General features: G+C 43.5%; 1 protein-coding gene across 5 annotated transcripts in view; it reads left to right on the forward strand.

Moving 5' to 3' along the window:
* Positions 1-21,640, forward strand: part of LOC139547707 (neuronal PAS domain-containing protein 1-like) — a 43,257-nt gene that overhangs the window by 17,224 nt on the left and 4,393 nt on the right. For 4 of the 5 annotated variants that reach the window (XM_071356711.1, XM_071356709.1, XM_071356710.1 and 1 more), the window contains 7 exons: positions 17-255; positions 15,916-15,983; positions 17,412-17,501; positions 20,218-20,392; positions 20,491-20,609; positions 21,092-21,279; positions 21,455-21,561. In XM_071356711.1, the coding sequence (XP_071212812.1) occupies positions 17-255; positions 15,916-15,983; positions 17,412-17,501; positions 20,218-20,392; positions 20,491-20,609; positions 21,092-21,279; positions 21,455-21,561 (986 nt within the window). The remainder of the gene's footprint in view (positions 1-16; positions 256-15,915; positions 15,984-17,411; positions 17,502-20,217; positions 20,393-20,490; positions 20,610-21,091; positions 21,280-21,454; positions 21,562-21,640) is intronic. The other variant, XM_071356713.1, reaches the window with a different exon arrangement.

The raw sequence follows: 21,640 nt of genomic DNA on the forward strand, positions 1-21,640 counted from the left end.
CATTCTCCTCCTCCAGTTTGCAGAACCTGCGGAAGGAGAAGTCTCGTAATGCCGCTCGTTCCCGTCGCGGCAAGGAGAACTTTGAGTTCTTTGAGCTGGCCAAGATGCTGCCTCTCCCCGGGGCCATCACCAGCCAGCTGGACAAGGCCTCGGTCATCCGCCTCACCATCAGCTACTTGCACATGTGCACCTTCGCCAGCCAGGGAGACCCGCCCTGGTGCCCCCTGCTGGAGGGAGAGAACCACTGCAGCAAAGGTGAGCTCTCACCCTTACCTTACCTTACCCAGGATCTTAACCTGGAATGACTGGAAAACTCAGTCACCAATGCTGCAAACAAAAGCAGTTTGAAAATGTTACTGTAGGTGTATCAGCATTGTAACAGCACTATAATATTCTATGTAGTCCCTCACCCAACGCACCGCACAGACACACATCTCCCTATACCTGATTGACCTTCCCCCTCGTCACAGAAAAAGAGAGAGAGAGCGAGAGAGACAGAGACAGAAAGATGGACAGAGAGAGGGTGAGAGCGGGAGACCGGGAGAGAAATAAAGAGAGGTAGAGAGACAGACAGACAGAGCGAGAAACAGACAGAGAGACACAAAGACAGAGAGATGATGCACAAAGGAAGGAGGAGCCTGGTGCGGATGGTAATTACAGAAATTAGCTATATAATGAGGAGAGTGTGATTATAAAGGTTGTCTAATTGCTACTGTTACTGAAGGGAAACAACTCAGCTACAATTAGGTGTGTGTGGGTGTGTCAATGGTTGCAGAAGTGTTTGTCTGTGTGGGTGCGTTATCATTTTTTTGCGCCAGTGTGTGTGTCCCTGTTACTCTCAGCAAGTCCTCCTGAAATGGGACGAACCCATGATAGCTCATTGATACTGTATGAGATACGAAGATATGGATAGTATGTACCTAGCAAACAATGGCAGTCCAGTTCTCATATGCCCATACATTTGCTTATTTTACAAGAAAGTCTTTGAAGGACTCATAGACTTTACTGTATGCGATTTTATTACCATTGTTTGGTGAATATGTTTTTCGAGGAGCCGGCCTTGGAAGAAGCCTGGTGAAAGCAAGACGTGGACATCTCATTGAAAAGCACATCTATCTATTCAATGCTTCGATCAATCTTCAGTTGACATTCATGCACCTGTGGAGACGCGTTCAATCCGCTAGCAGATGTTCTAACAAAGCCTTACAAATGCATCTATGGCAGTCTGGAGCCGTCCCCCCCTCACACATCTCAATGCGTACAGTGCTGTATGTATGCAGTACATCTAACCATTGATCTATTTTTAATGTCTGAAATCTATACTGAAGTTCCATCTGGGGGGGGGAGAAGAAGTAATTCTCCTCTATACATCAGCCTTCAGCAAACGGGAAAGTATGACGCACGCACATACGTTAATGTTGAGCGTGATGCTGGACTGGAGGTCATCTACCTGTACCCGAGACCCGAGCGGTTCCGGATCCAGAATTCTAAATAATGACGCAGGTCTGGGTCGGATCTGATACGATTGCCTCGGGTAGTTGCAACTGTAGGATGAGAAACCTCATGCACTGCAGCCTCAATTAGCATAGCGAGCTAACGTTAGCGAGCTTAATCAGCTAGTCCCGGTTTGATGCAGTCAAGTTAAGTACTATGTGATGATATTTGAGGATAAATAACCTATCTATGGCAGCTATTAGTCTACTATAGCGCGAGGCGGCTTGGTTGGTCGCTGCCCTTTCGAAAAAAGATTGCAGTCAGAGTGCACTATGTACAACCGCAGGCCCGAGTGCAGTATAACTGCAGTATGCTGCAAATACTGCATCCAAGTGACACAATTCTTTTTTTACTGCAATAATTTTGCAGTGTAACTGTTTGCTGATGATCTGGTGCTTCTGTCCCCAATCAAGGAGGGCCTACATAAGCACCAAGATACATCAGCACCTACATCTGCACAGATTCTGTCAGACATTGGCCCTGACAGTAAATCTCAGTAAGACAAAAATAATGGTGTTTCAAAAAAGGTCCAGTTCCCAGGACCACGAATACAAATTCCATCTAGACACCGTTACCGTAGAGCACACAAAAAACTATACATACCTTGGCCTAAACATCAGCGCCACAGGTAATTTCCACAAAGCTGTGAATGATCTGAGAGACAAGGAGGGCCTTCTATGCTATCAAAAGGAACATAAAATTAAACTTACCAATTAGGATCTGGCTAAAAAATACTTGAATCAGTTATAGAACCCATTGGCCTTTATGGTTGTGAGGTCTGGAGTCCACTCACCAACCACGAATTCACAAAATGGGACGAATACCAAATTGAGACTGCATGCAGAATTCTGCAAGAATATCCTACATGTACAACGTTAAACACCAAATAATGTGTGCGGAACAGAATTAGGCTGATACCCGCTAATTATCAAAATCCAGAAAAGAGCCGTTAAATTTCACAACAACCTAAAAGGAAGCGATTCCCAAACCTTCCATAACAAAGCCATCACCTACAGAGAGATGAACCTGGAGAAGAGCCCCCTAAGCAAGCTGGTCCTGGGGCTCTGTACACAAACAGACCCCACAGAGCCCCAGGACAGCAACACAATTAGACCCAACCAAATCATGAGAAAACAAAAAGATAATTACTTGACACATTGGAAAGAATTTACAAAAAAACTGAGCAAACTGGAATGCTATTTGGCTCTAAACAGAGAGTACACAGTGACAGAATACCTGACCTCTGTGACTGACCCAAACTTAAAGGAAAGCTTTGACTATGTACAGACTCAGTGAGTATAGCCTTGCTATTGAGAAAGGCCGCCGTAGGCAGACCTGGCTCTCAAGAGAAGACAGGCTATGTGCACACTGCCCACAAAACGAGGTGGAAACTGAGCTGCACTTCCTAACCTCCTGCCAAATGTATGACCATATTAGAGACACATATTTCCCTCAGATTACACAGATCCACAAAGAAATCGAAAACAAACCCAATTTTGTTAAACTCCCATATCTATTGGGTGAAATACCACAGTGTGCCATCACAGCAGCAAGATTTGTGGCCTGTTGCCACAAGAAAAGGGCAACCATTGAAGAACAAACACCATTGTAAATACAACCCATATTTATGTTTATTTATTTTCCCTGTAATGTCTTTATTCTTTTGGAACTTTTGTGAGTGTAATGTTAACTGTTAATTTGTATTGTTAATTTCACCTTTGTTTATTATCTAGTTCACTTGCTGTGGTAATGTTAACATATATATATATATATATATATATATATAGAGAGAGAGAGAGAGAGAGAGAGAGAGAGAGAGAGAGAGAGAGAGAGAGAGAGAGAGAGAGAGAGAGAGAGAGAGAGAGAGAGAGAGAGAGAGAGAGAGAGAGAGAGAGAGAGAGAGAGAGAGAGAGAGAGAGAGAGAGAGAGAGAGAGAGAGAGAGAGAGAGAGAGAGAGAGAGAGAGAGAGAGAGAGAGAGAGAGAGAGAGAGAGAGAGAGAGAGAGAGAGAGAGAGAGAGAGAGAGAGAGAGAGAGAGAGAGAGAGAGAGAGACTCAGATCCTGGTGTCAGTCTCCACAATTCTGAATTTAAATGCCTACTATTCGCAGATGACCTATGCCTGCTGTCACCCACAGCACATGGCCTACAGCAGAGCCTGGACCTGCTAGAGCAGTACTGCCAGACCTGGGCCCTGGCAGTAAACCCCAAAAAGACTAAAATAATGATTTACCAGAGAAGATCCAGATCTCAGGGAATTAGACCAAAGTTCTCAATTGGTACAAAATATATAGAGTACTGCACACACTACAATTACTTCGGTTTAAAAATAAGCTCAACTGGACACCTGAATGAGGCAGTGAATGAACTGAGAGAGAAAGCACGCAGGGCATTCTATGCCATTAAAAAGCTAATTCAAATTGAAATACCCATTAAAATTTGGCTAAAACAAATTGAATATGTCATTGAACCAATTGCATTTTACGGCAGCGAGGTGTGGGGTCCACTTGCAAAACAAGATTTCATCAAATGGGACAAACACCCCATTGAAACCCTGCATGCTGAGTTCTGTAAGATTATCCTACATGTCCAGAGGAAAACTACAAACAATGCATGCAGGGCAGAATTAGGCAAATTTCCACTAATAATAAAAACTCAAAAAAGAGCAATTAAGTTTTGGAAACATCTAAAATACAGTGACCCCCTCTTATATCATTACCAAGCCCTGCAATGCCAAGAGCTGAGCAAAGAAAAGAGTCCCCTCATCCAGCTGGTCCTGGGGCTGAGTTCACAAACCTGTTCTACTAACACACTGAAGCCTCAGGACCAGAACATCCATTTAATCAGGATAAACCAAATTACAACACAGTCAAAACAAAACTATATTGCTTATTGGAAAACACAAGTACGAACACAAAGCAAAATGCAGTGCTATCTGGCCCTAAATCGACAGTACACTGTGGCTAAATATTTGACCATGGTTACTGATCAAAACCTTAGAAAAACCTTGACAAAATACAGGCTCAGTGAGCACAGCCTTGCCATTGAGAAGGGTAGACACAGGAAAACCTGGCTCCCTGTAGAGGAAAGGCTGTGCAACACTGCACAACAGAAGAACCTGAGACGGAGTTGCATTTCCTGACAAAATGTCAAAAATATAAAACAATTAGAGAGTGTCATTTCCCCAAATTTGAAACCCTTATTCAAGGTTTCAAAGACCTCTCTGATGAGAGTAGGCTACCAGTCCTGTTGGGGGAGGACGCAGAGAGCTGTGGGTTGGCAGCACACTACATTGCTGCCTGCCATAAGTTGAGGGACAGTGTCTGACAGACCAATCAACCTGCACATGTACTCTACTGTATGTTTATTGTTATTGTTCAATGTATGGTTATTTTGACACTTGGTTATTGTTGTTACTGTTGTCCCGTTGACAATTTTGATTCTCATTTTAATTTTTATATTGTAAATATCCAAAATAAGCTTTGGCAATATGTACATTGTTACGTCATGGCAATAAAGCAAATGAATTGAATTGAATTGAATTGAATTGAATTGAGAGAGAGAGAGAGGGAGGTGGTGAAGAGGAAAATAAGTAGTGGTAGAAAGGGAGAGGACCAGTGAAGTAAAATGTTTTTTTTCTTCACAAATTGTGTCTGTGGTGGGGGTTGGGTCTACAGTAGCGTGCGTTAGTCCTGAACCTTTCATTGAATGTATTATTCAAGACTACTGTATATGCACAGGTGATTTGAGCTTTTGAGAGAATCTCTTTTTCAGATATGACTTCCACCCTGTAGAAATGCCAAATATGAACCTGTCTATTTTCAGAAACATCTCAGTATTTAGCCGTTTTACAATATTGTAGAGATGTTTTCTCATGACCGAATACACTGACAGACAACACAAGCCTCTCAGATCCTCTAAGGACTACATCCAGCAATTAGGGACCAACTGTTTGTGAGGTCAAACTCACGTCTCTCTCTCTCTCTGTCTAGCTGTCTCTTGACTTTTAGTCTGCCTCTCATTTCTATCTCTCTGTCATCTCTCTCTCTCTTTCCCCCTCTCTGTCTTACCGTCTCCTGATCACCTCTCCTCTGTCTCTCTCCTTCACTTTCACAATGTCTGCCTCTCCCCTAATTCTCAGCGTTTAAAGTGGCGATGGCTTTTAAGGGAAGTTAATTGCACTCAAATTATGGTCGACCGCAGAAGGAGCGACAGAGAACGAGACACAGGGAGCGAGCGAGAGAGGGATCGCAGAGTGAGAGGATAATTGCGGTGGAGAAGGACGTTGCGATTATGGCCGCTCTTTCTCGCCCGTCTGTCGTCTCAAACTGTTCCTACAGGGATAACAGACACACACACACGCACACTCTTGGATAACCATCAAAATTGGAGCTCAGTAAACAAGTTGCTATCTGATGAGGTTCACATATGAAAAGACAACTAGCATAAGTAAACTTGAGTAAGAAAGAGACAAAACACGGCTATCTATCTACAGTCAGGTCCAAAATTATTGGCACCCTTGATAAAGATGAGCAAAAAAAAGACGGTATCAAATAAATAATAGAATAAGCTATAGTGTATGCTTAAAAAAAATGGAAAACGATATTATTTTAAACAATTGCTCAGAGAAAGAGAAATGATTTTTTTCTCAAAAATATAGGGGTAAAAATGATTGCCATCCCTGTTTTCAAAAACTTTCACTGAGACATTTTCTGAACTGTTTTACGAGATTGTAGGACACATTTGGGAGGGATCTTAGACAATTCCACTGGTGTGTGTGGCCAAAGAGCTCTATTTTCATGTCATCCAACAAATGTAACTTCTGGAGTCTGCTAAAAGGCATTGGAACTTGGATTTGAACCGATGCTGTGGTAAAATTACATGAAAATACAGTCCTTTGGCAACGCACAGCAGTGGAATTGTCTAAGATCCCTCCCAAATGTGTACCTCATACCTACTGTAAAATATGGTGGTGTATCTTTGATGTTATGGGGTTATTTTGCTTCCACTGGTCCTGGCACCCATGTCAAGGTTATAATGGTATCATGAACTTTACCTAGAACTAGGACATTTTAGCCAAAAACCTGGTTGCCTCTTTTAGAAACTTGGCCACTAGTGGATCTTCCAGCGAAGACAATAACCCCAAGCACACATCAAAATCCACAAAGAAATGGTTAATTGGCTACAAAATCAACAATGTGCAATGTCGATCTCAGTCTCCGGCCTTGAACCGCATTGAGAATCTGTTGTTTGAATTGAAGAGGGCAGTCCATAAGCACAGGTGAGGAATATCAACTGGAAAGATTCTGTATGGAGGGTCTAAGATCTCTAATAATACAGTGCCTTCAGAAAGTATTCAGACCCCTTGACTTATTTCAAATTTTGTGTTACTGCCTGAATTCAAAATGGATTAAGTAGATGTTTTTTCTCACCCATCTACACACAATACCACATGATTACAAAGTGAAAACATGTTTTTGGACTCTTTAGCAAAATGATTGAAAATGAAATACATAAATCTCTCATTTACGTACGGTGCATTTGGAAAATATTCAGACCCCTTGACTTTTCCACATTTTGTTACGTTACAACCTTATTCTAAAATGGATAAATAGTTTTTTCCCCTCATCAATCTACACACAATACCCCATAATGACAAAGCAAAAACTGGTTTTTAGAAATGTTAGCAAATGTATTAAAAATAACAAATGGAAATATCACATTTACATAAGTATTCAGACTCTTTACTCAGTACTTTGTTGAAGCACATTTGGCAGTGATTACAGTCTCGAGTCTTCTTGGGTATGACGCTACAAGCTTGGCCCACCTGTATTTGGGGAGTTTCTCCCGTTCTTCTCTGCAGATCCTCTCAAGCTATGTCAGGTTGAATGGGGAGCGTCGCTGCACAGCTATTTTCATATGTTCGATCGAGTTGAAGTCCAGGCTCTTGCTGGGCCACTCAAGGACATTCAAAGACTTGTCCCAAAAGCAGCTCCTGCGTTGTCTTGGCTGTGTGCTTAGAGTTGTTGTCCTGTTGGAAGGTGAACCTTCGCCCCCAGTCTGAGGTCCTGAGTGCTCTGGAGCAGGTTTTCATCAAGGATCTCTTTGTACTTTTCTCCATTCATCTTTGCCTTGATCCTGACTAGTCTCCCAGACGTGACGCTTGGCATTCAGGCCAAAGAGTTCAATCTTGGTTTTATCAGACCAGAGAATCTTGTTTCTTATGGTCTGTCCTTTAGGTGCCTTTTTGCAAACTCCAAGCGGGCTGTCATGTGCCTTTTGCTGAGGAGTGGCTTCTGTCTGGCCACTCTACCATAAAAGCCTGATTGCTGGAGTGCTGCAGAATTTTTGTCCTTCTGGAAGTTTCTCCCATCCCCGCAGAGGAACTCCGGAGCTCTGTCAGAGTGACCATCGGGTTCTTAGTCACCTCCCTGACCAACACCATTCTCCCCCGATTGCTCAGTTTGCTCAGATCGGGCGGCCAGCTCTAGGAAGAGTCTTGGTGGTTCCAAACTTTTCCATTTAAGAATGATGAAAGCCACTGTGTTCTTGGGGACCTGCAATGCTGCAGAAATGTTTTGGTATTCTTCTCCAGATCTGTGCTTCGACACAAACCTGTCTCGGAGCTCTACAGACAATTCCTTCAACCTCATGGCTTGGTTTTTGCTCTGACATGCACTGTCAACTGTGGGACCTTATATAGACAGGTGTGTGCCTTTCCAAATCATGTCCAATCAATTGAATTTACCACAGGTGGACTCCAATCAAGTTGTATAAACATCTCAAGGATGATCAATGGAAACAGGATGCATCCGACCTCAATTTCGAATTTCATAGCAAAGGGTCTGAATACTTATGTAAATAAGGTATTTCAGTTTTTTTTATGTATACATTTGCAAACATTTCTAAAAACCTGTTTTTGCTTTGTCATTATGGGGTATTGTGTGTAGATTGATAAAGAAAATGTAATCCATTTTAGAATAAGGCTGTAACGTAACAAAATGTGTAAAAAGTCAAGGGGTCTGAATACTTTCTGAATGTACTGTAAGTATTCACACCCCTGAGTCAATGCATGTTAGAATCACCTTTGTCAGTGATTACAGCTGTGACTCTTTCTGGTTAAGTCTTTATGAGCTTTGCACACCTGGATTGTACAATATTTGCACATAAATCTTTTCAAATTTCTTCAAGTTGGTTGTTGATCATTGCTAAACAGCCATTTTCAAGTCTTGCCATAGACCTTCAAGCCGATTTAAGTCAAAGCTGTAACTAGGCCACTCAGGAACATTTCATGTCGTCTTGGTAAGCAACTCCAGTGTACAGTATATTTGGCCTCGTGTTTTAGGTTATTGTCCTGCTGAAAGGTGAATATGTCTCCCATTGTCTGTTGTAAAGCAGACTGAACCAGGTTTTCCTGGTTTTGCCTGTGCTTAGCTCTATTCTGTTAATTTCTATCTTAAAAAACTCCCTAGTCCTTGCCGATGACAAGCATACCCATAACATGATGCAGCCACCACCATGCTTGAAAATATGAAGAGTGGTACTCAGTGATGTGTTGTGTTGGATTTGCCCCAAACATAACGCTTTGTATTCAAGACATAAAGTTAATTTCTCTGCCACAATTTTGGCAGTTTTACTTTAGTGCCTTATTGCAAACAAGATGCATGTTTAGGAATATTTTTATTCTGTACAGGCTTCCTTCTTTTCACGCTGTCATTTAGATTAGTATTGTGGAGTAAATGCAATGTTGTTGATCCATCCTCAGTTTTCTCCTATCACAGCCATTAAACTCTAACTGTTTTAAAGTCACCATTGGCCTCATGGTGAAATCCCTGAGCGGTTTCCTTCCTCTCCCGCAAGTTAGGAAGGATGCCTGTATCCTTTGTATGCAACTTATTATGTGACTTTTTAAGCACATGTTTACTACTGAACTTATTTAGGCTTGCCAATACAAAGGCGTTGAAAACTTAATGACTCAGGACATTTCAGCGTTTAATTTTCCTTTTTTTTTTTATGTCTAAAAACACAATTTCACTTTGACATAATGGGTTATTGTGTGTGACACAAAATCTAATTTTAATCAATTTTAAATTCAGGCTGAAACACAACAAATTGTGGAAAAAGTCAAGGGGTGTGAATAAACTCCCTAGTCCTTGCCGATGACAAGCATACCCATAACATGATGCAGCCACCACCATGCTTGAAAATATGAAGAGTGGTACTCAGTGATGTGTTGGATTTGCCCCAAACATAACGCTTTGTATTCAAGACATAAAGTTAATTTCTGGGTTATTGTGTGTGACACAAAATCTAACAAATCCAAGATGGCAGGATGTCAAGTCGTTTGTTTGTGACTAGTACATTTTAACCTACTAATAATCTATTTATTTATGGTTGCGTAACTTCCTTGTTGTGTAGTGCAAACTATTTCATTTTTGCTGGTGTAAAGATCACGGGTCCTCCTCAACTTGGCACTTCATTACTTGAAGTTTACCAAAGTAACCCTATCTCTGGCTGGCCTGAGTTCCTCCTTCGTCCGCGGAGTGTCTTGTCCAAGCTGCTCCTTTTTGCTCTTTGCCTGGCTGTCAGTGGCAGCTCAACCCGTTCTCTCGATCTCCCTCAACACCCAATCTACTCACACGCGCAAACACTCACATTGATTCACATACACGCTGTCCCTCTCTCCACTTACCTTCGTTGGCCTCTTGTTTTTTTTGTCAGAGAAAATGACAATTTACGTGGTATTGCTTTGTGCACTGACTTTACTGAACTCTGGAGAAAACGAACATTGTCGCAGGGTGAGTACATCTGACAATGTACTCTCGCGTCCATTAGACATTTTGTATGCAGGAACTCGCTCTTTTTCACTCGGTCCACTCGTCCAAGTGCCGATGCATTTGTGTCATGATGTGAACAGTACGAACTTGTGTCACTACCAAAGTCTAATGGTTTTAAATGACTGTTTTGTATTGTCTGGAAACGCACTTGTAGAATTCGCTTGCAGTAGGTCTCTTAAAAAAGAGAAGCCGTGCAAGGTTATTAAACAGAGGTGCCTAGTTATTATTCTGTTGTTGATATCAGGTAACGTGCAACCTAACCCTGGCCCTGATATGCAATGTCTCCAAACCCCCTCTGATTTTAAATCAAGATCTGGTTTTGGTATTTTTCATTTAAATGTACGCAGCCTGTTGTCAAAAATTGATGGGGTTAGGATTTGGGCTAAATCAACTGATGCTGATGTAATTGTGTTTTCTGAAACCTGGCTCAGCAAGTCTGTTTTTGATAAGGATATTTGTATAAGTGGTTACAATGTTTATCGCACTGATCGGGTTAAGAAAGGTGGGGGTGTGGCTATATATGTAAAATCTAAATTCCATGTAAGTGTGGCAAAGTCTGAAACTATTTGTAAACAGTTGGAATTTCTTGCTTTGAATATTGAGGTTTCAAAGGGCCTCTCTATAACTGTGATTGGCTGTTATAGACCCCCCTCTGCTCTCGGTGATGCATTTTCTTCTTTGACGCACCTTATGTCTAAACTTCTTTACAGTGAAATGATCTTGATTGGTGATCTCAACTGGTGTTGGTTAAAGCCGGTGTCTGATGATTTAAAAATGTTTTGTAATTCTATGAATCTTACCCAGTTGATTAATTCACCCACTCGCCCAAATCTTAAATGCCCAGAGAAATCTACCCTGATTGATTTGATATTGACAAATGTTCCACATAAATATTCTGCGGTTGGTGTTTTTTGTAATGATTTAAGTGACCATTGTGCTGTTGTTGCTGTTAGAAATACTAAGGTTCCAAAGACAAATCCACGTTTTATTCGTAAGAGAAATTTGAAGTGTTTTAATGAGCAGGCTTTCTTTCATGATTTGTTTTATTTTGACTGGAGCAAGATTGAGCTTATCCCTGATGTGGAAACTGCCTGGATATTCTTTCATGATGGTTTTTTCCAAATAGTAAACAAACATGCACCATTCCGCAGGTTCAGGGTTAAAGGGCGGGATAATCCATGGTTTTCTTCTGAGCTGTCTTGTATTATTCACGACCGTAATCTAGCCTGGGCTAAAGCAAGGAAATCTTGTTCTGATGCTGATTGGCTTATTTTTAGGCAGTTAAGAAACAAGTGTTCTTTTCTTCTCAGGAAGGCCAAGTCTGAATATTTTATGTCTGCTACCACTGATAACCTGAATGACCCTAGAAAGTTTTGGAATGCTATTAAGTCTATGTCTGGTAACAGTAATGTTAATGAATTACCGTCATGTGTTTTGAAGGACTCTGTTGCTATATATGACAAAACTGAAATGCTGAATTGTTTCAATGAGCACTTTGTATCATCTGGTAGGCTGTTTGATTCAGTGTCCTCTGTCTATGTACAACCCTGTGTGGATGAACCAGTGTCCTCTGTCTCTGTACAACCCTGTGTGGATGAACCAGTGAGAGCTGGTCAAACTTTTAGCTTTCTGCCATTCTCAGTGCAGGTGGTACATAAAGCCCTGAAATCCTTAGATCAAAGAAAGCCTGCAGGTCCTGATCTTTTGGATCCCTGCTTTTTAAATCTGGCAGCTGATTTCATAGCTGAACCACTTACATATCTGTTCAATCTAACCCTGGAATGTAATGAAATTCCAAAGATCTGGAAATCAGCTTTTGTCCTACCACTTTTAAAAGGGGGAGATCCAACTCTTTTAAATAATTATAGGCCAATCTCAAAGCTGTCACCCCTGGTGAAAATACTTGAAACCCTTGTAAGTGAACAGCTAAAAGAGTTTTTATTTACTAACTCTATTTTATCAATGTACCAATCGGGCTTCAGGAAGAAGCATAGCACAATTACAGCAGCCATGAAGGTTTTAAATGATATCACTGAAGCCCTTGACAAAAAACAGCACTGTGTCTCACTTTTTATTGATCTCTCTAAGGCTTTTGATACAGTTGATCATGCTATACTAAGGCAGAGATTGTTGAGTGTAGGTCTTTCGGAGCATGCAGTTGCATGGTTTGCTAACTATCTGTCTGATAGAACTCAGTGCACTCAATTTGATGGGCTCATGTCTGTCAAATTGTCTGTCCTGAATGGTGTGCCCCAAGGCTCTGTACTTGGTCCTCTCTTATTCACTATTTATATAAATGATTTAGACAAAAATGTCCAAAATGCACAACTTCATTTTTATGCTGATGATACTGTTATTTACTGTTGTGCCTCATCTCTTACAAAAGCTTTCCAGAACTTGCAAACTGCTTTTTATACTGTTCAACATACCTTGTGTCAATTGAAGCTTATCCTCAATACTGACAAAACTAAACTAATGGTGTTTTCTAATGCAAGAAATAGACCTCTGAACCTATCACCTATTACTACCTGTCAGGGCAAGGAGATTGAGGTTGTAACCTCATATAAATATCTTGGAATTCTAATTGATGACGGCCTCTCTTTTAAATTGCATATTCAACAACTTACAAAAAAATTGAAGCTGAAATTGGGATTTTATTTTAGGAATAAGGCCTGTTTTTCTTTTGAAGCCAGAAGGAGGCTAGTATCAGCTACATTTATGCCTTTACTAGACTATGGGGATATTTTATATATGAATGCTTCCGCTCAGTGTTTGAGATCAATTGACACTCTTTACCATGGCACTTTGAGATTTATTTTAAACTGCAAAACCCTTACGCACCACTGTACTTTATATACCAGGGTTGGCTGGCCTTCTCTAGTCACTCGTAGGCTCAGTCACTGGTATACTTTTATTTACAAAGCCATTTTGGGTTTACTACCTTTTTATTTGGGCATTTTTATTGTTCAGAAATGTGGTGGGTACTCTCTTCGTTCGCTAGACTTTATCCTGCTAACTGTTCCAAATATCCGAACTGAATTTGGTAAAAGGTCTTTTATGTACTCTGCGCCATCGTCTTGGAACGCCTTACAAAATAATTTTAAACTGGAAGAACTTGTCCCGATTGGTGTTTTTAAATCACTGATGAAGGATTTTGAGGCTGATTCCCTGACCTGTCAATGTTTTTAATTTGCTGTTTTTGATATTGTTATACTCTTGTGAATTCAATGGTTTTTACTAGATTACTTGTAGTTTTTCATGTCTGTCTGTAATTTTTGTAATGACTTGGTGCTGCCTATCTTGGCCAGGACGCTCTTGAAAAAGAGATTTTAAATCTCAATGAGCCCTTCCTGGTTAAATAAAGGTTAAATAAAAAAATAAATAAAAATACTTTCTGAAGGCACTATTTTATTTTATTTAACTAGGCAAGTCAGTTTTAAGAACAAATTCTTATTTACAATGACGGCCTACCGGTGAACAGTGGGTTAACTGCCTTATTCAGGGGCAGAACGACAGATTTTTACCTTGTCAGCTCGGGGATTCGAACCAGCAACCTTTCAGTTACTGGTCCAACGCTCTAACCACTAGGCCTTTTGTATGTTGTATGTTATCCAATCTCATATTTTGTTTTTAGAAAAAGGCTCAGTGCTGTTATCCTCGCATGGTGAGGTATTGAACGGTATTAGAAAGCAGGTTGCCACTAATGTAGACCCATACGTTTTTGAGAAAATCTAAATATGACTTCAAACTGTTTATCTGAGCAATTTTAATGGTATAAAATACTATAATAGTCAACAAATATTTTGCATACATACAATATAGCTCAGTATTTGTATTATTTGTTTACTCGTTTTTTTGCTAATTTTTTTCAAGGGTGCCTATCATTTTGGACCTGACTGTATTTGGTTCCCGTGGAAACTTCATAACTTGTTTTAAAAAAGTCGACAGCTAGGGGGTGGAAAGTAACAAAAAAAAAAAAAAAAAGAGAGGTGGGGAGGATGAGTGAACTTGGACTAAATGATGTATAGAACAGAAGCATAAAAATCAAGCAATCAAATGTCGCTCTTCTATCAGTGCAGAACATCAGGAAGACCCCAACATTGACCTGCGAGTCACACTGTAATTAACGTGGACGCTTCAACCCATTCCTCAAATGAAATTAAACCACGCAAATCTAGCCAAGCTAATGAAAAGTCAATGTGATAGAAAGTACCCCAAGAGCTCTCCTATGACACACACACACACACACACACAACCTGTTGAGGCTGTTTTGGTTTCATGGCCACCCAATTGTGTGACCCCAGGCATGGCACGCAGGCGGGTGGAGTGACTGTAGTAAATGGATCTGTGTGTAGACTCATCCGTCAGCCCCACTGGCCTCATGTCACACCCACCATTTCCTCAGGCCCCCTGACAGTATTCATCGCCACTGATCACCAGCAGCATCTCCAGGGACCCACGGGGGGGATGCGATGCTGTGTGTTATGATGATGGGGGTTGGTACCAGACCCCCAGTGGGCCAGCCCTCTCCCCACTAGGGTCCAGGCAGGCAGGCAGAGCGACAGGGTCCCCTCCCCCTCTGGGTTAGCTTCTGAGTTGTGGCTGTAAGGTCCCCAGCCCCAGACCCCCTTTCAGCCTGAATGGACCAGCCTCATTGATATTCCTACGCTTTCACACAAGGGGACCCCAATCTCACAATGGCACTGTGGCTTTGTCCGGCAACTGTGTATTTATGAGAGTGTGTGTGTGTGGTGGGGGATTTGTATGTGTGTACAAGTCTACTGGAATGCCTTCTGTTCTGTTGGCTGACCGATGGCAGGGACACGACAAAGAGACGGATGGGGGATGGATGTGTGCCCCCCCCACCTCCGTGTTCAGTTGTAACCCAGAACAGCACTTTCATTTTGCTGTCATAACGTGTATTGATTTCCCAAAGCCTTGCAACGACACATGGACGTCTGGCGTTCCCTACACGCACTCGCACGCATGCACACACACATTAAGACACACACTGCCGCTGCCTGCTCAGAGCACAGTGTTCAAAAACAAACCTGGTAGAGTCACATGCACACGCACACGCACACACACACACACACACTCTTTATGAAATAAAACGGTAAAAACGTGATTTGTGGATTCATCCCCCATCTCTCTCCTCTCTTTCTCTCTCTCGCTCTCCCTCTTACACAGTCACACACACACACACACACACATAATCTCTATCCATCTTTCTCCCTCTCTGTCGCTGTCTATCTCGGTTTCTCTCTCCGTCTCTTTTTGTTCTATTTCTCTCTTCCTGTCAGTTGTAATTACCTCTGTAAACAGCTCTACTTTGATGGCAATGCTTCTGTGATAGCTTGTGTTTGGGGTGCATAAGGAGTGGTGAGGCTGTGTGGAGCGAGCGTGTGTGTGTGTGTGTGTGTGTGTGTGTGTGTGTGTGTGTTAAAAACAGCCATTTCCCAAGGACCAACTTCAAGTTGCAGGCTAACAATGAAGCATCTGTTAAAAGTGATTAGTTGCCTCGTGTCTCTGATCTGTGTTGATCAGTGTGTGTTGATCTGTTGTGTGGTGATCTGTGTCCCTGCAGTGCGACGCTCCTCCCACTCTCTGGCCACTGACATGTTTGAACAGCACCTGGGAGCACACCTGTTACAGGTAAACAGCACACACACGGACACGCACACACACACACACACACACAGGCTCCTCTAAAATCACCGTGTTTCATCTCAAATGGATTTGTTATATGAACCTTTATACACGTGTCATTGAGAACAAACAGTCTTTGAGAATAGTACACATTTAGACAGGTTATTCAAGAGGTACATTCTCTGAACATTTGTTTGTTGCCATGTTTAATCTATTTAAATGTTTTTCCAAAAATAGTCAAATATTCAACCACGCAAATATGATTCTTGTTATAACATGCTGCAATTGTTCATGGGATAAGGTAGCCATATTTATTTTCCCGTGTCAGTCTGACAGTGGGATGCTGCTTCTCTGTGTCACGTCTCCCTCCTGCGTTTACAGACGTGCGTGAACCCCCTCTGATGTCTCATCGTGATCAGTGCTCGCTAACCGTCTGCGCTCCAGCGAGTCAACACTCGTAAAAAAAACAAAAAACAAACAGCCGGCGCCGCCCCGCCGTAGTACTATCAATGACCGCCGAACACCAATAAATGACTGTGGAGTACAGAAAAGAGAAAGAGGGCGATAAAGCGAGGGAGGGAAAGAAGATAGAAGTGAAAGAGGCGGGGTGTATAGGATGTCCTGAATGAGAGAGGTATGCCAAGACAAAAGACTGCCGTCTGCGCCGAACGTTCTGAGGGGGAACGGCACTGATGGAAATCAAATTAGCGCTTCAGAACACGCTAGGATTCTTTCCTCTTGCCGTACCTCTGTCAGTAATAGCTTGATAATTGCACTTTATTTCTCCGCCATTCAGCCGGGCTCGCCGCGCCCCACCCCCCGGCCACCGCATTTGCATACTGAATGTGTCGGTTGCATAAATTACCGCCACTTTAGCGCCGCCGCCAAAATAGCAATCTTTCTTCGGGGCAAAGTGGCCCTAGCTTCCCAGCACACCACTACTCAGTTGTGTGGAAGCTTGTTATTACAACAAATATTATTCTGTGAAGGAGTCCTTCCTAATAGGGTGGCTGTATACCTTATCACTTATCATCATAATCACCACTCCCTGTCTCTACCTACCTACCGGTGTCTCTGGTCAGCAGACAAACACAACAGGAAACACCATGCCATCCTACTGTTATTAACACTGATTGAAACAGCTCTGCTGGTGTCTGCCAGCTCTGTGTTTAATGTGCCTTGTTGACTCTCTGAACAGGCTGGTGGTGTTTACCAGTAGTGTGTCGTGTGTACCTGAGGAGCCAGCCAGACAGGACTGTTGAAGTTGGGGGGGGAGAGGTGGGAGAGACTGAGCGGTGAAGGGCTGGTTGTTGGTGGTTCTCCAGCGGCAGGCAGCAGCTCATTGTAATTTGCTCAATACACACTAATTGCTCTAATTTGTCTGTCTGTCTGGCTGTGCGTGTGTGTGTGTGTGTGTGTGTGTTGCTTCCACAGTCTCTGGACGGCTTTGTGTTTGTGGTAAGCTCGGAGGGACGATTCCTCTACATATCAGAGACTGTTTCCATCTACCTGGGCCTCTCACAGGTAAGGCCTTCTGTACACATGCACACACACACACTGACACTCAGTCACTCACATTGCCACTCATACAGGCTACTCCCATCATCTCTCTTTTCATATCAGATGTTGTAATGTGTTTGGGGGTGTTCCCACCTTTGTGTGTGTCTAGATGTCTTTGACTGTTCTCTTGTGCTTGTCTCTCTAGTCCGTCCCCCCCCCCCCCCCCCCACCCTCCAGGTGCTCACCTCTGTTGATTGCCTGTGGCCTCTTGTACTGTGAATGTTAAGACCTGCCATTTCGACCAGATGCATAAATAATAACAGTAATTACTGGCCCAGCAATCAAAGTGTCGCCCCTGTCTAGGGGAGCAAATCGATAGGCATCTTAAAAGCCCCATTGATTGTGGGGAGGAGAAAAAACACCAAGGGGGACGGGGAGACAGATAGGAGGAGGAGAGGAGAGGAGGGCAGTGATAAGATATGTTTGGAAGAAAAAACATGGAGGATACAGAATGAGAGAGCGCAAAGAGGGAGGATATTACAATAGCGGTGGTGTTTGAGTGGATGTTAAAAGGGGGAATTTGGGTGTGATTGGGAGTCCGCCCAAGTTGGATTGGACTGTCCTGGAGATAGGCTAGTAGTGGCGTGTGTTAGCGTGTGCAAGTGCCGGTTTGTTTGCGTCACAGTCGGGTATATCTCCTGTTAACTGTTGGTAAACACAAACTTAAAATCTAATTATGAAATATATCTGAACAGATGTGAACAGACTACACAGCCAAATGGCAATGGATAGAGAGAAAGAAGCAGCGCACTGGGGATTTTGGTATGCAAATAGAGCTTAAATGTGCAGTTGAAGTGAAATGCATCACGGGACTGAATAGGTAAACAACAAAGGCCATTCTTATTCATTAAACAGATGGCCTCACTAGTCAAATCTCCTCAAACAGAACTAAACCCACCGGCCTTAAAACGAAATTACAATCGAGATTTACCTTAATTCCAAAACACACGCTGCCACGTTTAGAAACTGACAGAGAGAGAAAGACTGAAAGACAAAAAGAGAGAGAGAGACAGAAAGAGGGATGTAGGTGGGAGAAAGGGCATGCACACTTTAATAGAACAAATCCCCGTCTCTCAGGGAGGAGAGACGGAGAGAAGAAAAACAAGTGAGAAGGGAAATGTAACTGGTGGTTGTTGTTGGAGGGCATGTATCTCCCTGTGGACCGCCCTGTCCTGTCCCCCAGCCTAACCCCTCTGCCCCGGCTTACCCACGGGGACCCTCTCCAGACAGTGGGGTTTCTTAGACAGGCTTAGCCCAGGTCAGGCACCTTGACCAAGGGCACAGCCCACCGTCCGCTCCCCTGCTACCTGGAGGTGATCATGTCCCTCACCCCAGTTCTCCTGGCCGGAGAGGCCAGCTCTGAACCCAGGACCCCAGGTCCTACTACTCAACCCCCCTTACCTGCTACATGGCAGGAGGTAGGATGGAGGAATGGAGGATGGGGGAATTGATCCTGGACTGGTTAGTATGCAGCCCCCATCACTCCCCCTCCCTCTCTCCTCTTCCATCCGTCAGCAGCGGGCTGAGAGTGTGTTGTGGACGACTGCCCGGATGCCTCATACATATTAAAGCACCCTGCTATTATTTATATCAGGTCTCCCCCTCTCTCAACCCCTCCACCCCCACCTCACACACTATACCTGTGTCTTTCTCTGTCTCCCTCGCTCTCCTTTCACTCTACTCTCTCTCTCTCTTCCTCTATTTTTCAGCTACCTCTTTCCCCAATAGTTTTTTCTCTCTCTCCTCCCTGTGACTGTAGACTGACAGGTAAAGTACCATAGACGTCTGTATTACCCTTTACTGAGGGTGGGCAAAAGAACTGTGGGAAGCCTGGTGTACTCCAGGGCTGACTTCCTGTCTCTGCCAGGAGATTCGGGTCCGTTTACGTCTCGTTTAGCTCTAGCAACTCATTAACACCGGGCTGTTTTAAAACTTTTATCTCTCCGCTGATCCCTCTTACTTACTCCCCTCCTCTTCCCCTCTGTTTTTTTACACTTTAGAGGAGCTAGCCGTCCTTTTTTCTCTCTTTGTTCACACTTAATCTGTGCTCCCTCGCTCAGCTCTCTGGCTGTGATGTCCTTGAAGGCCTGCTGGAAATCCCATAAAGCCCACACTAAATGGATCTAATCCTTAATAAATGGGTTTGTCCTACAGACAAGGGTGTGAGGCTGCAGCCAAGCAGGGAGCAGGCAGCCAAGCAGGGAGCAGGCAGCCAGGCAGGAAGCAGGCAGGCAGGCCGGGAGCAAGGCAGGCGCTTTATCAAATGGAATGGAATCTAACCCGCTCTCATTGTGTTTTTATGGATGCCATGCCAGAGCCTTAAATGCTGTTATTATTACCTTAAATGTTTAGAGTAGGATACTATGATGCAGGAGGATGATAGCTGGGAGGTGTTAGTGGTCTTTATCCCTCTCCGGGAGTGGGCTGGATACGCTCATGCCTATGAATTAATAGGGAATGAATGAACGGATTAAAATAGTCAAATCTGACCTTCAAAGATGCTGTATCCCTGGTGTCTCTTCGCTTACTTTAATCACCAAATAGATTTTTTTATCCTTTCGATTTCATATGTGTATTACTGTAATCTGTGTCTGGCCCCCGACTCAGGGGTGTGTGTGTGACATGCGTGCGTGGTGTCTGCGCTACAACCTGTCTCATCCCTACATTTGATTGTGTTTAGGTGGAGTTGATGGGCAGCAGTGTGTTTGACTACATCCACCCAGCGGACCATGTGGAGATGGCTGAGCGTCTGGGCATCAGGCCCCACCTGAGGGCCGAGGCTGGCTGCCACGTGGCCCCTGAGAGCGCTTCCAGCTCTGCCTCCACATCCTCCCTGGCAGGGACCCCTGAGCCTGGTACGTCTCACGTACATGTCTGCAGGCCTGGACGGATGTGGTCCAAATGTGACTGTTCCTAAGTTAACTCTGTCCCACCACCCCGTCTCTCTCCATAGCCCCCTCAAGCCCTCTCTCTCCAGGGAACGAACCGCCTGACCGAGGCTTCTTCATCCGTATGAAGTCCACCCTCACCAAGAGAGGCCTCCACGTCAAGTCCTCGGGCTACAAGGTCAGAGTAAGAGAAATATTTTGAGATATCAAACTCTCCATTCCTAGAAATCATGAAGACTGTGTGTAATGTATAGAGATATCAAACTCTCCATTCCTAGAAATCATGAAGACGGTGTGTAATGTATAGAGATATCAAACTCTCCATTCCTAGAAATCATGAAGACTGTGTGTAATGTATAGAGATATCAAACTCTCCATTCCTAGAAATCATGAAGACTGTGTGTAATGTATAGGGTAGCAAAATTCCAGCAACTTTCACAAAATTCCCTGGTTTTACAGAAATGCTGGTTGGAGGATTCCCAGATTTCCTGTTTATTCCCTCGTCAACCCAGGAATCTTCCAACCAGAATTTCTGGATAATCAGAGACATTTTGAACAGTTACAAGACTTTTGCAACTCTAGTAATGTACACCTCACCATTCATTTAGAGACACTGTACATACACAACCATGCAGGTTGTTGTAAACTCTATTCTATTTCTGTCAGGTGATCCATGTGACTGGGCAAATCCGCTGTCGCCCTGCCATGGTGCCAGGCTCGGTGCGTCGGCCAATGGGCTTGGTGGCCCTTGCGCACACGCTCCCTCCCTCCACGCTGAACGAGGTGCGCATGGAGAGCCAGATGTTTGTCTTCAGGGTCAACATGGACCTGCAGGTCACCTACTGCGAGAACAGGTACAGCTACAGAGACACAACGACACAGCAACACACAGGGACAGATGTCTGCACGGGGTGCACATGTGGTGGTACTGTGAAGATGCATGTGGGTGTATTTGATTCAGTTAAGATGGTATGCGTATGTGTGTCTGTGTTTACATCACGTGGATAATACCATCGTTGTTCCCTGTAGGATCTCAGAGTACATGGACCTGAGCCCGGCAGAGGTGGTGGGACACACCTGCTACCACTTCATCCATGTAGAAGACCTGGATAACATCAGACAGAGCCATGAGGACTGTGAGTCACTGCCCGCTGTGTGTGTGTGTGTGTGTGTGCATGTGTGTGTGTGTGTGTGTGTGTGTTTTTGTGTGTGTGT

Source organism: Salvelinus alpinus, chromosome 21, assembly GCF_045679555.1.
Source record: "Salvelinus alpinus chromosome 21, SLU_Salpinus.1, whole genome shotgun sequence".
Lineage (NCBI taxonomy): Eukaryota > Metazoa > Chordata > Actinopteri > Salmoniformes > Salmonidae > Salvelinus > Salvelinus alpinus.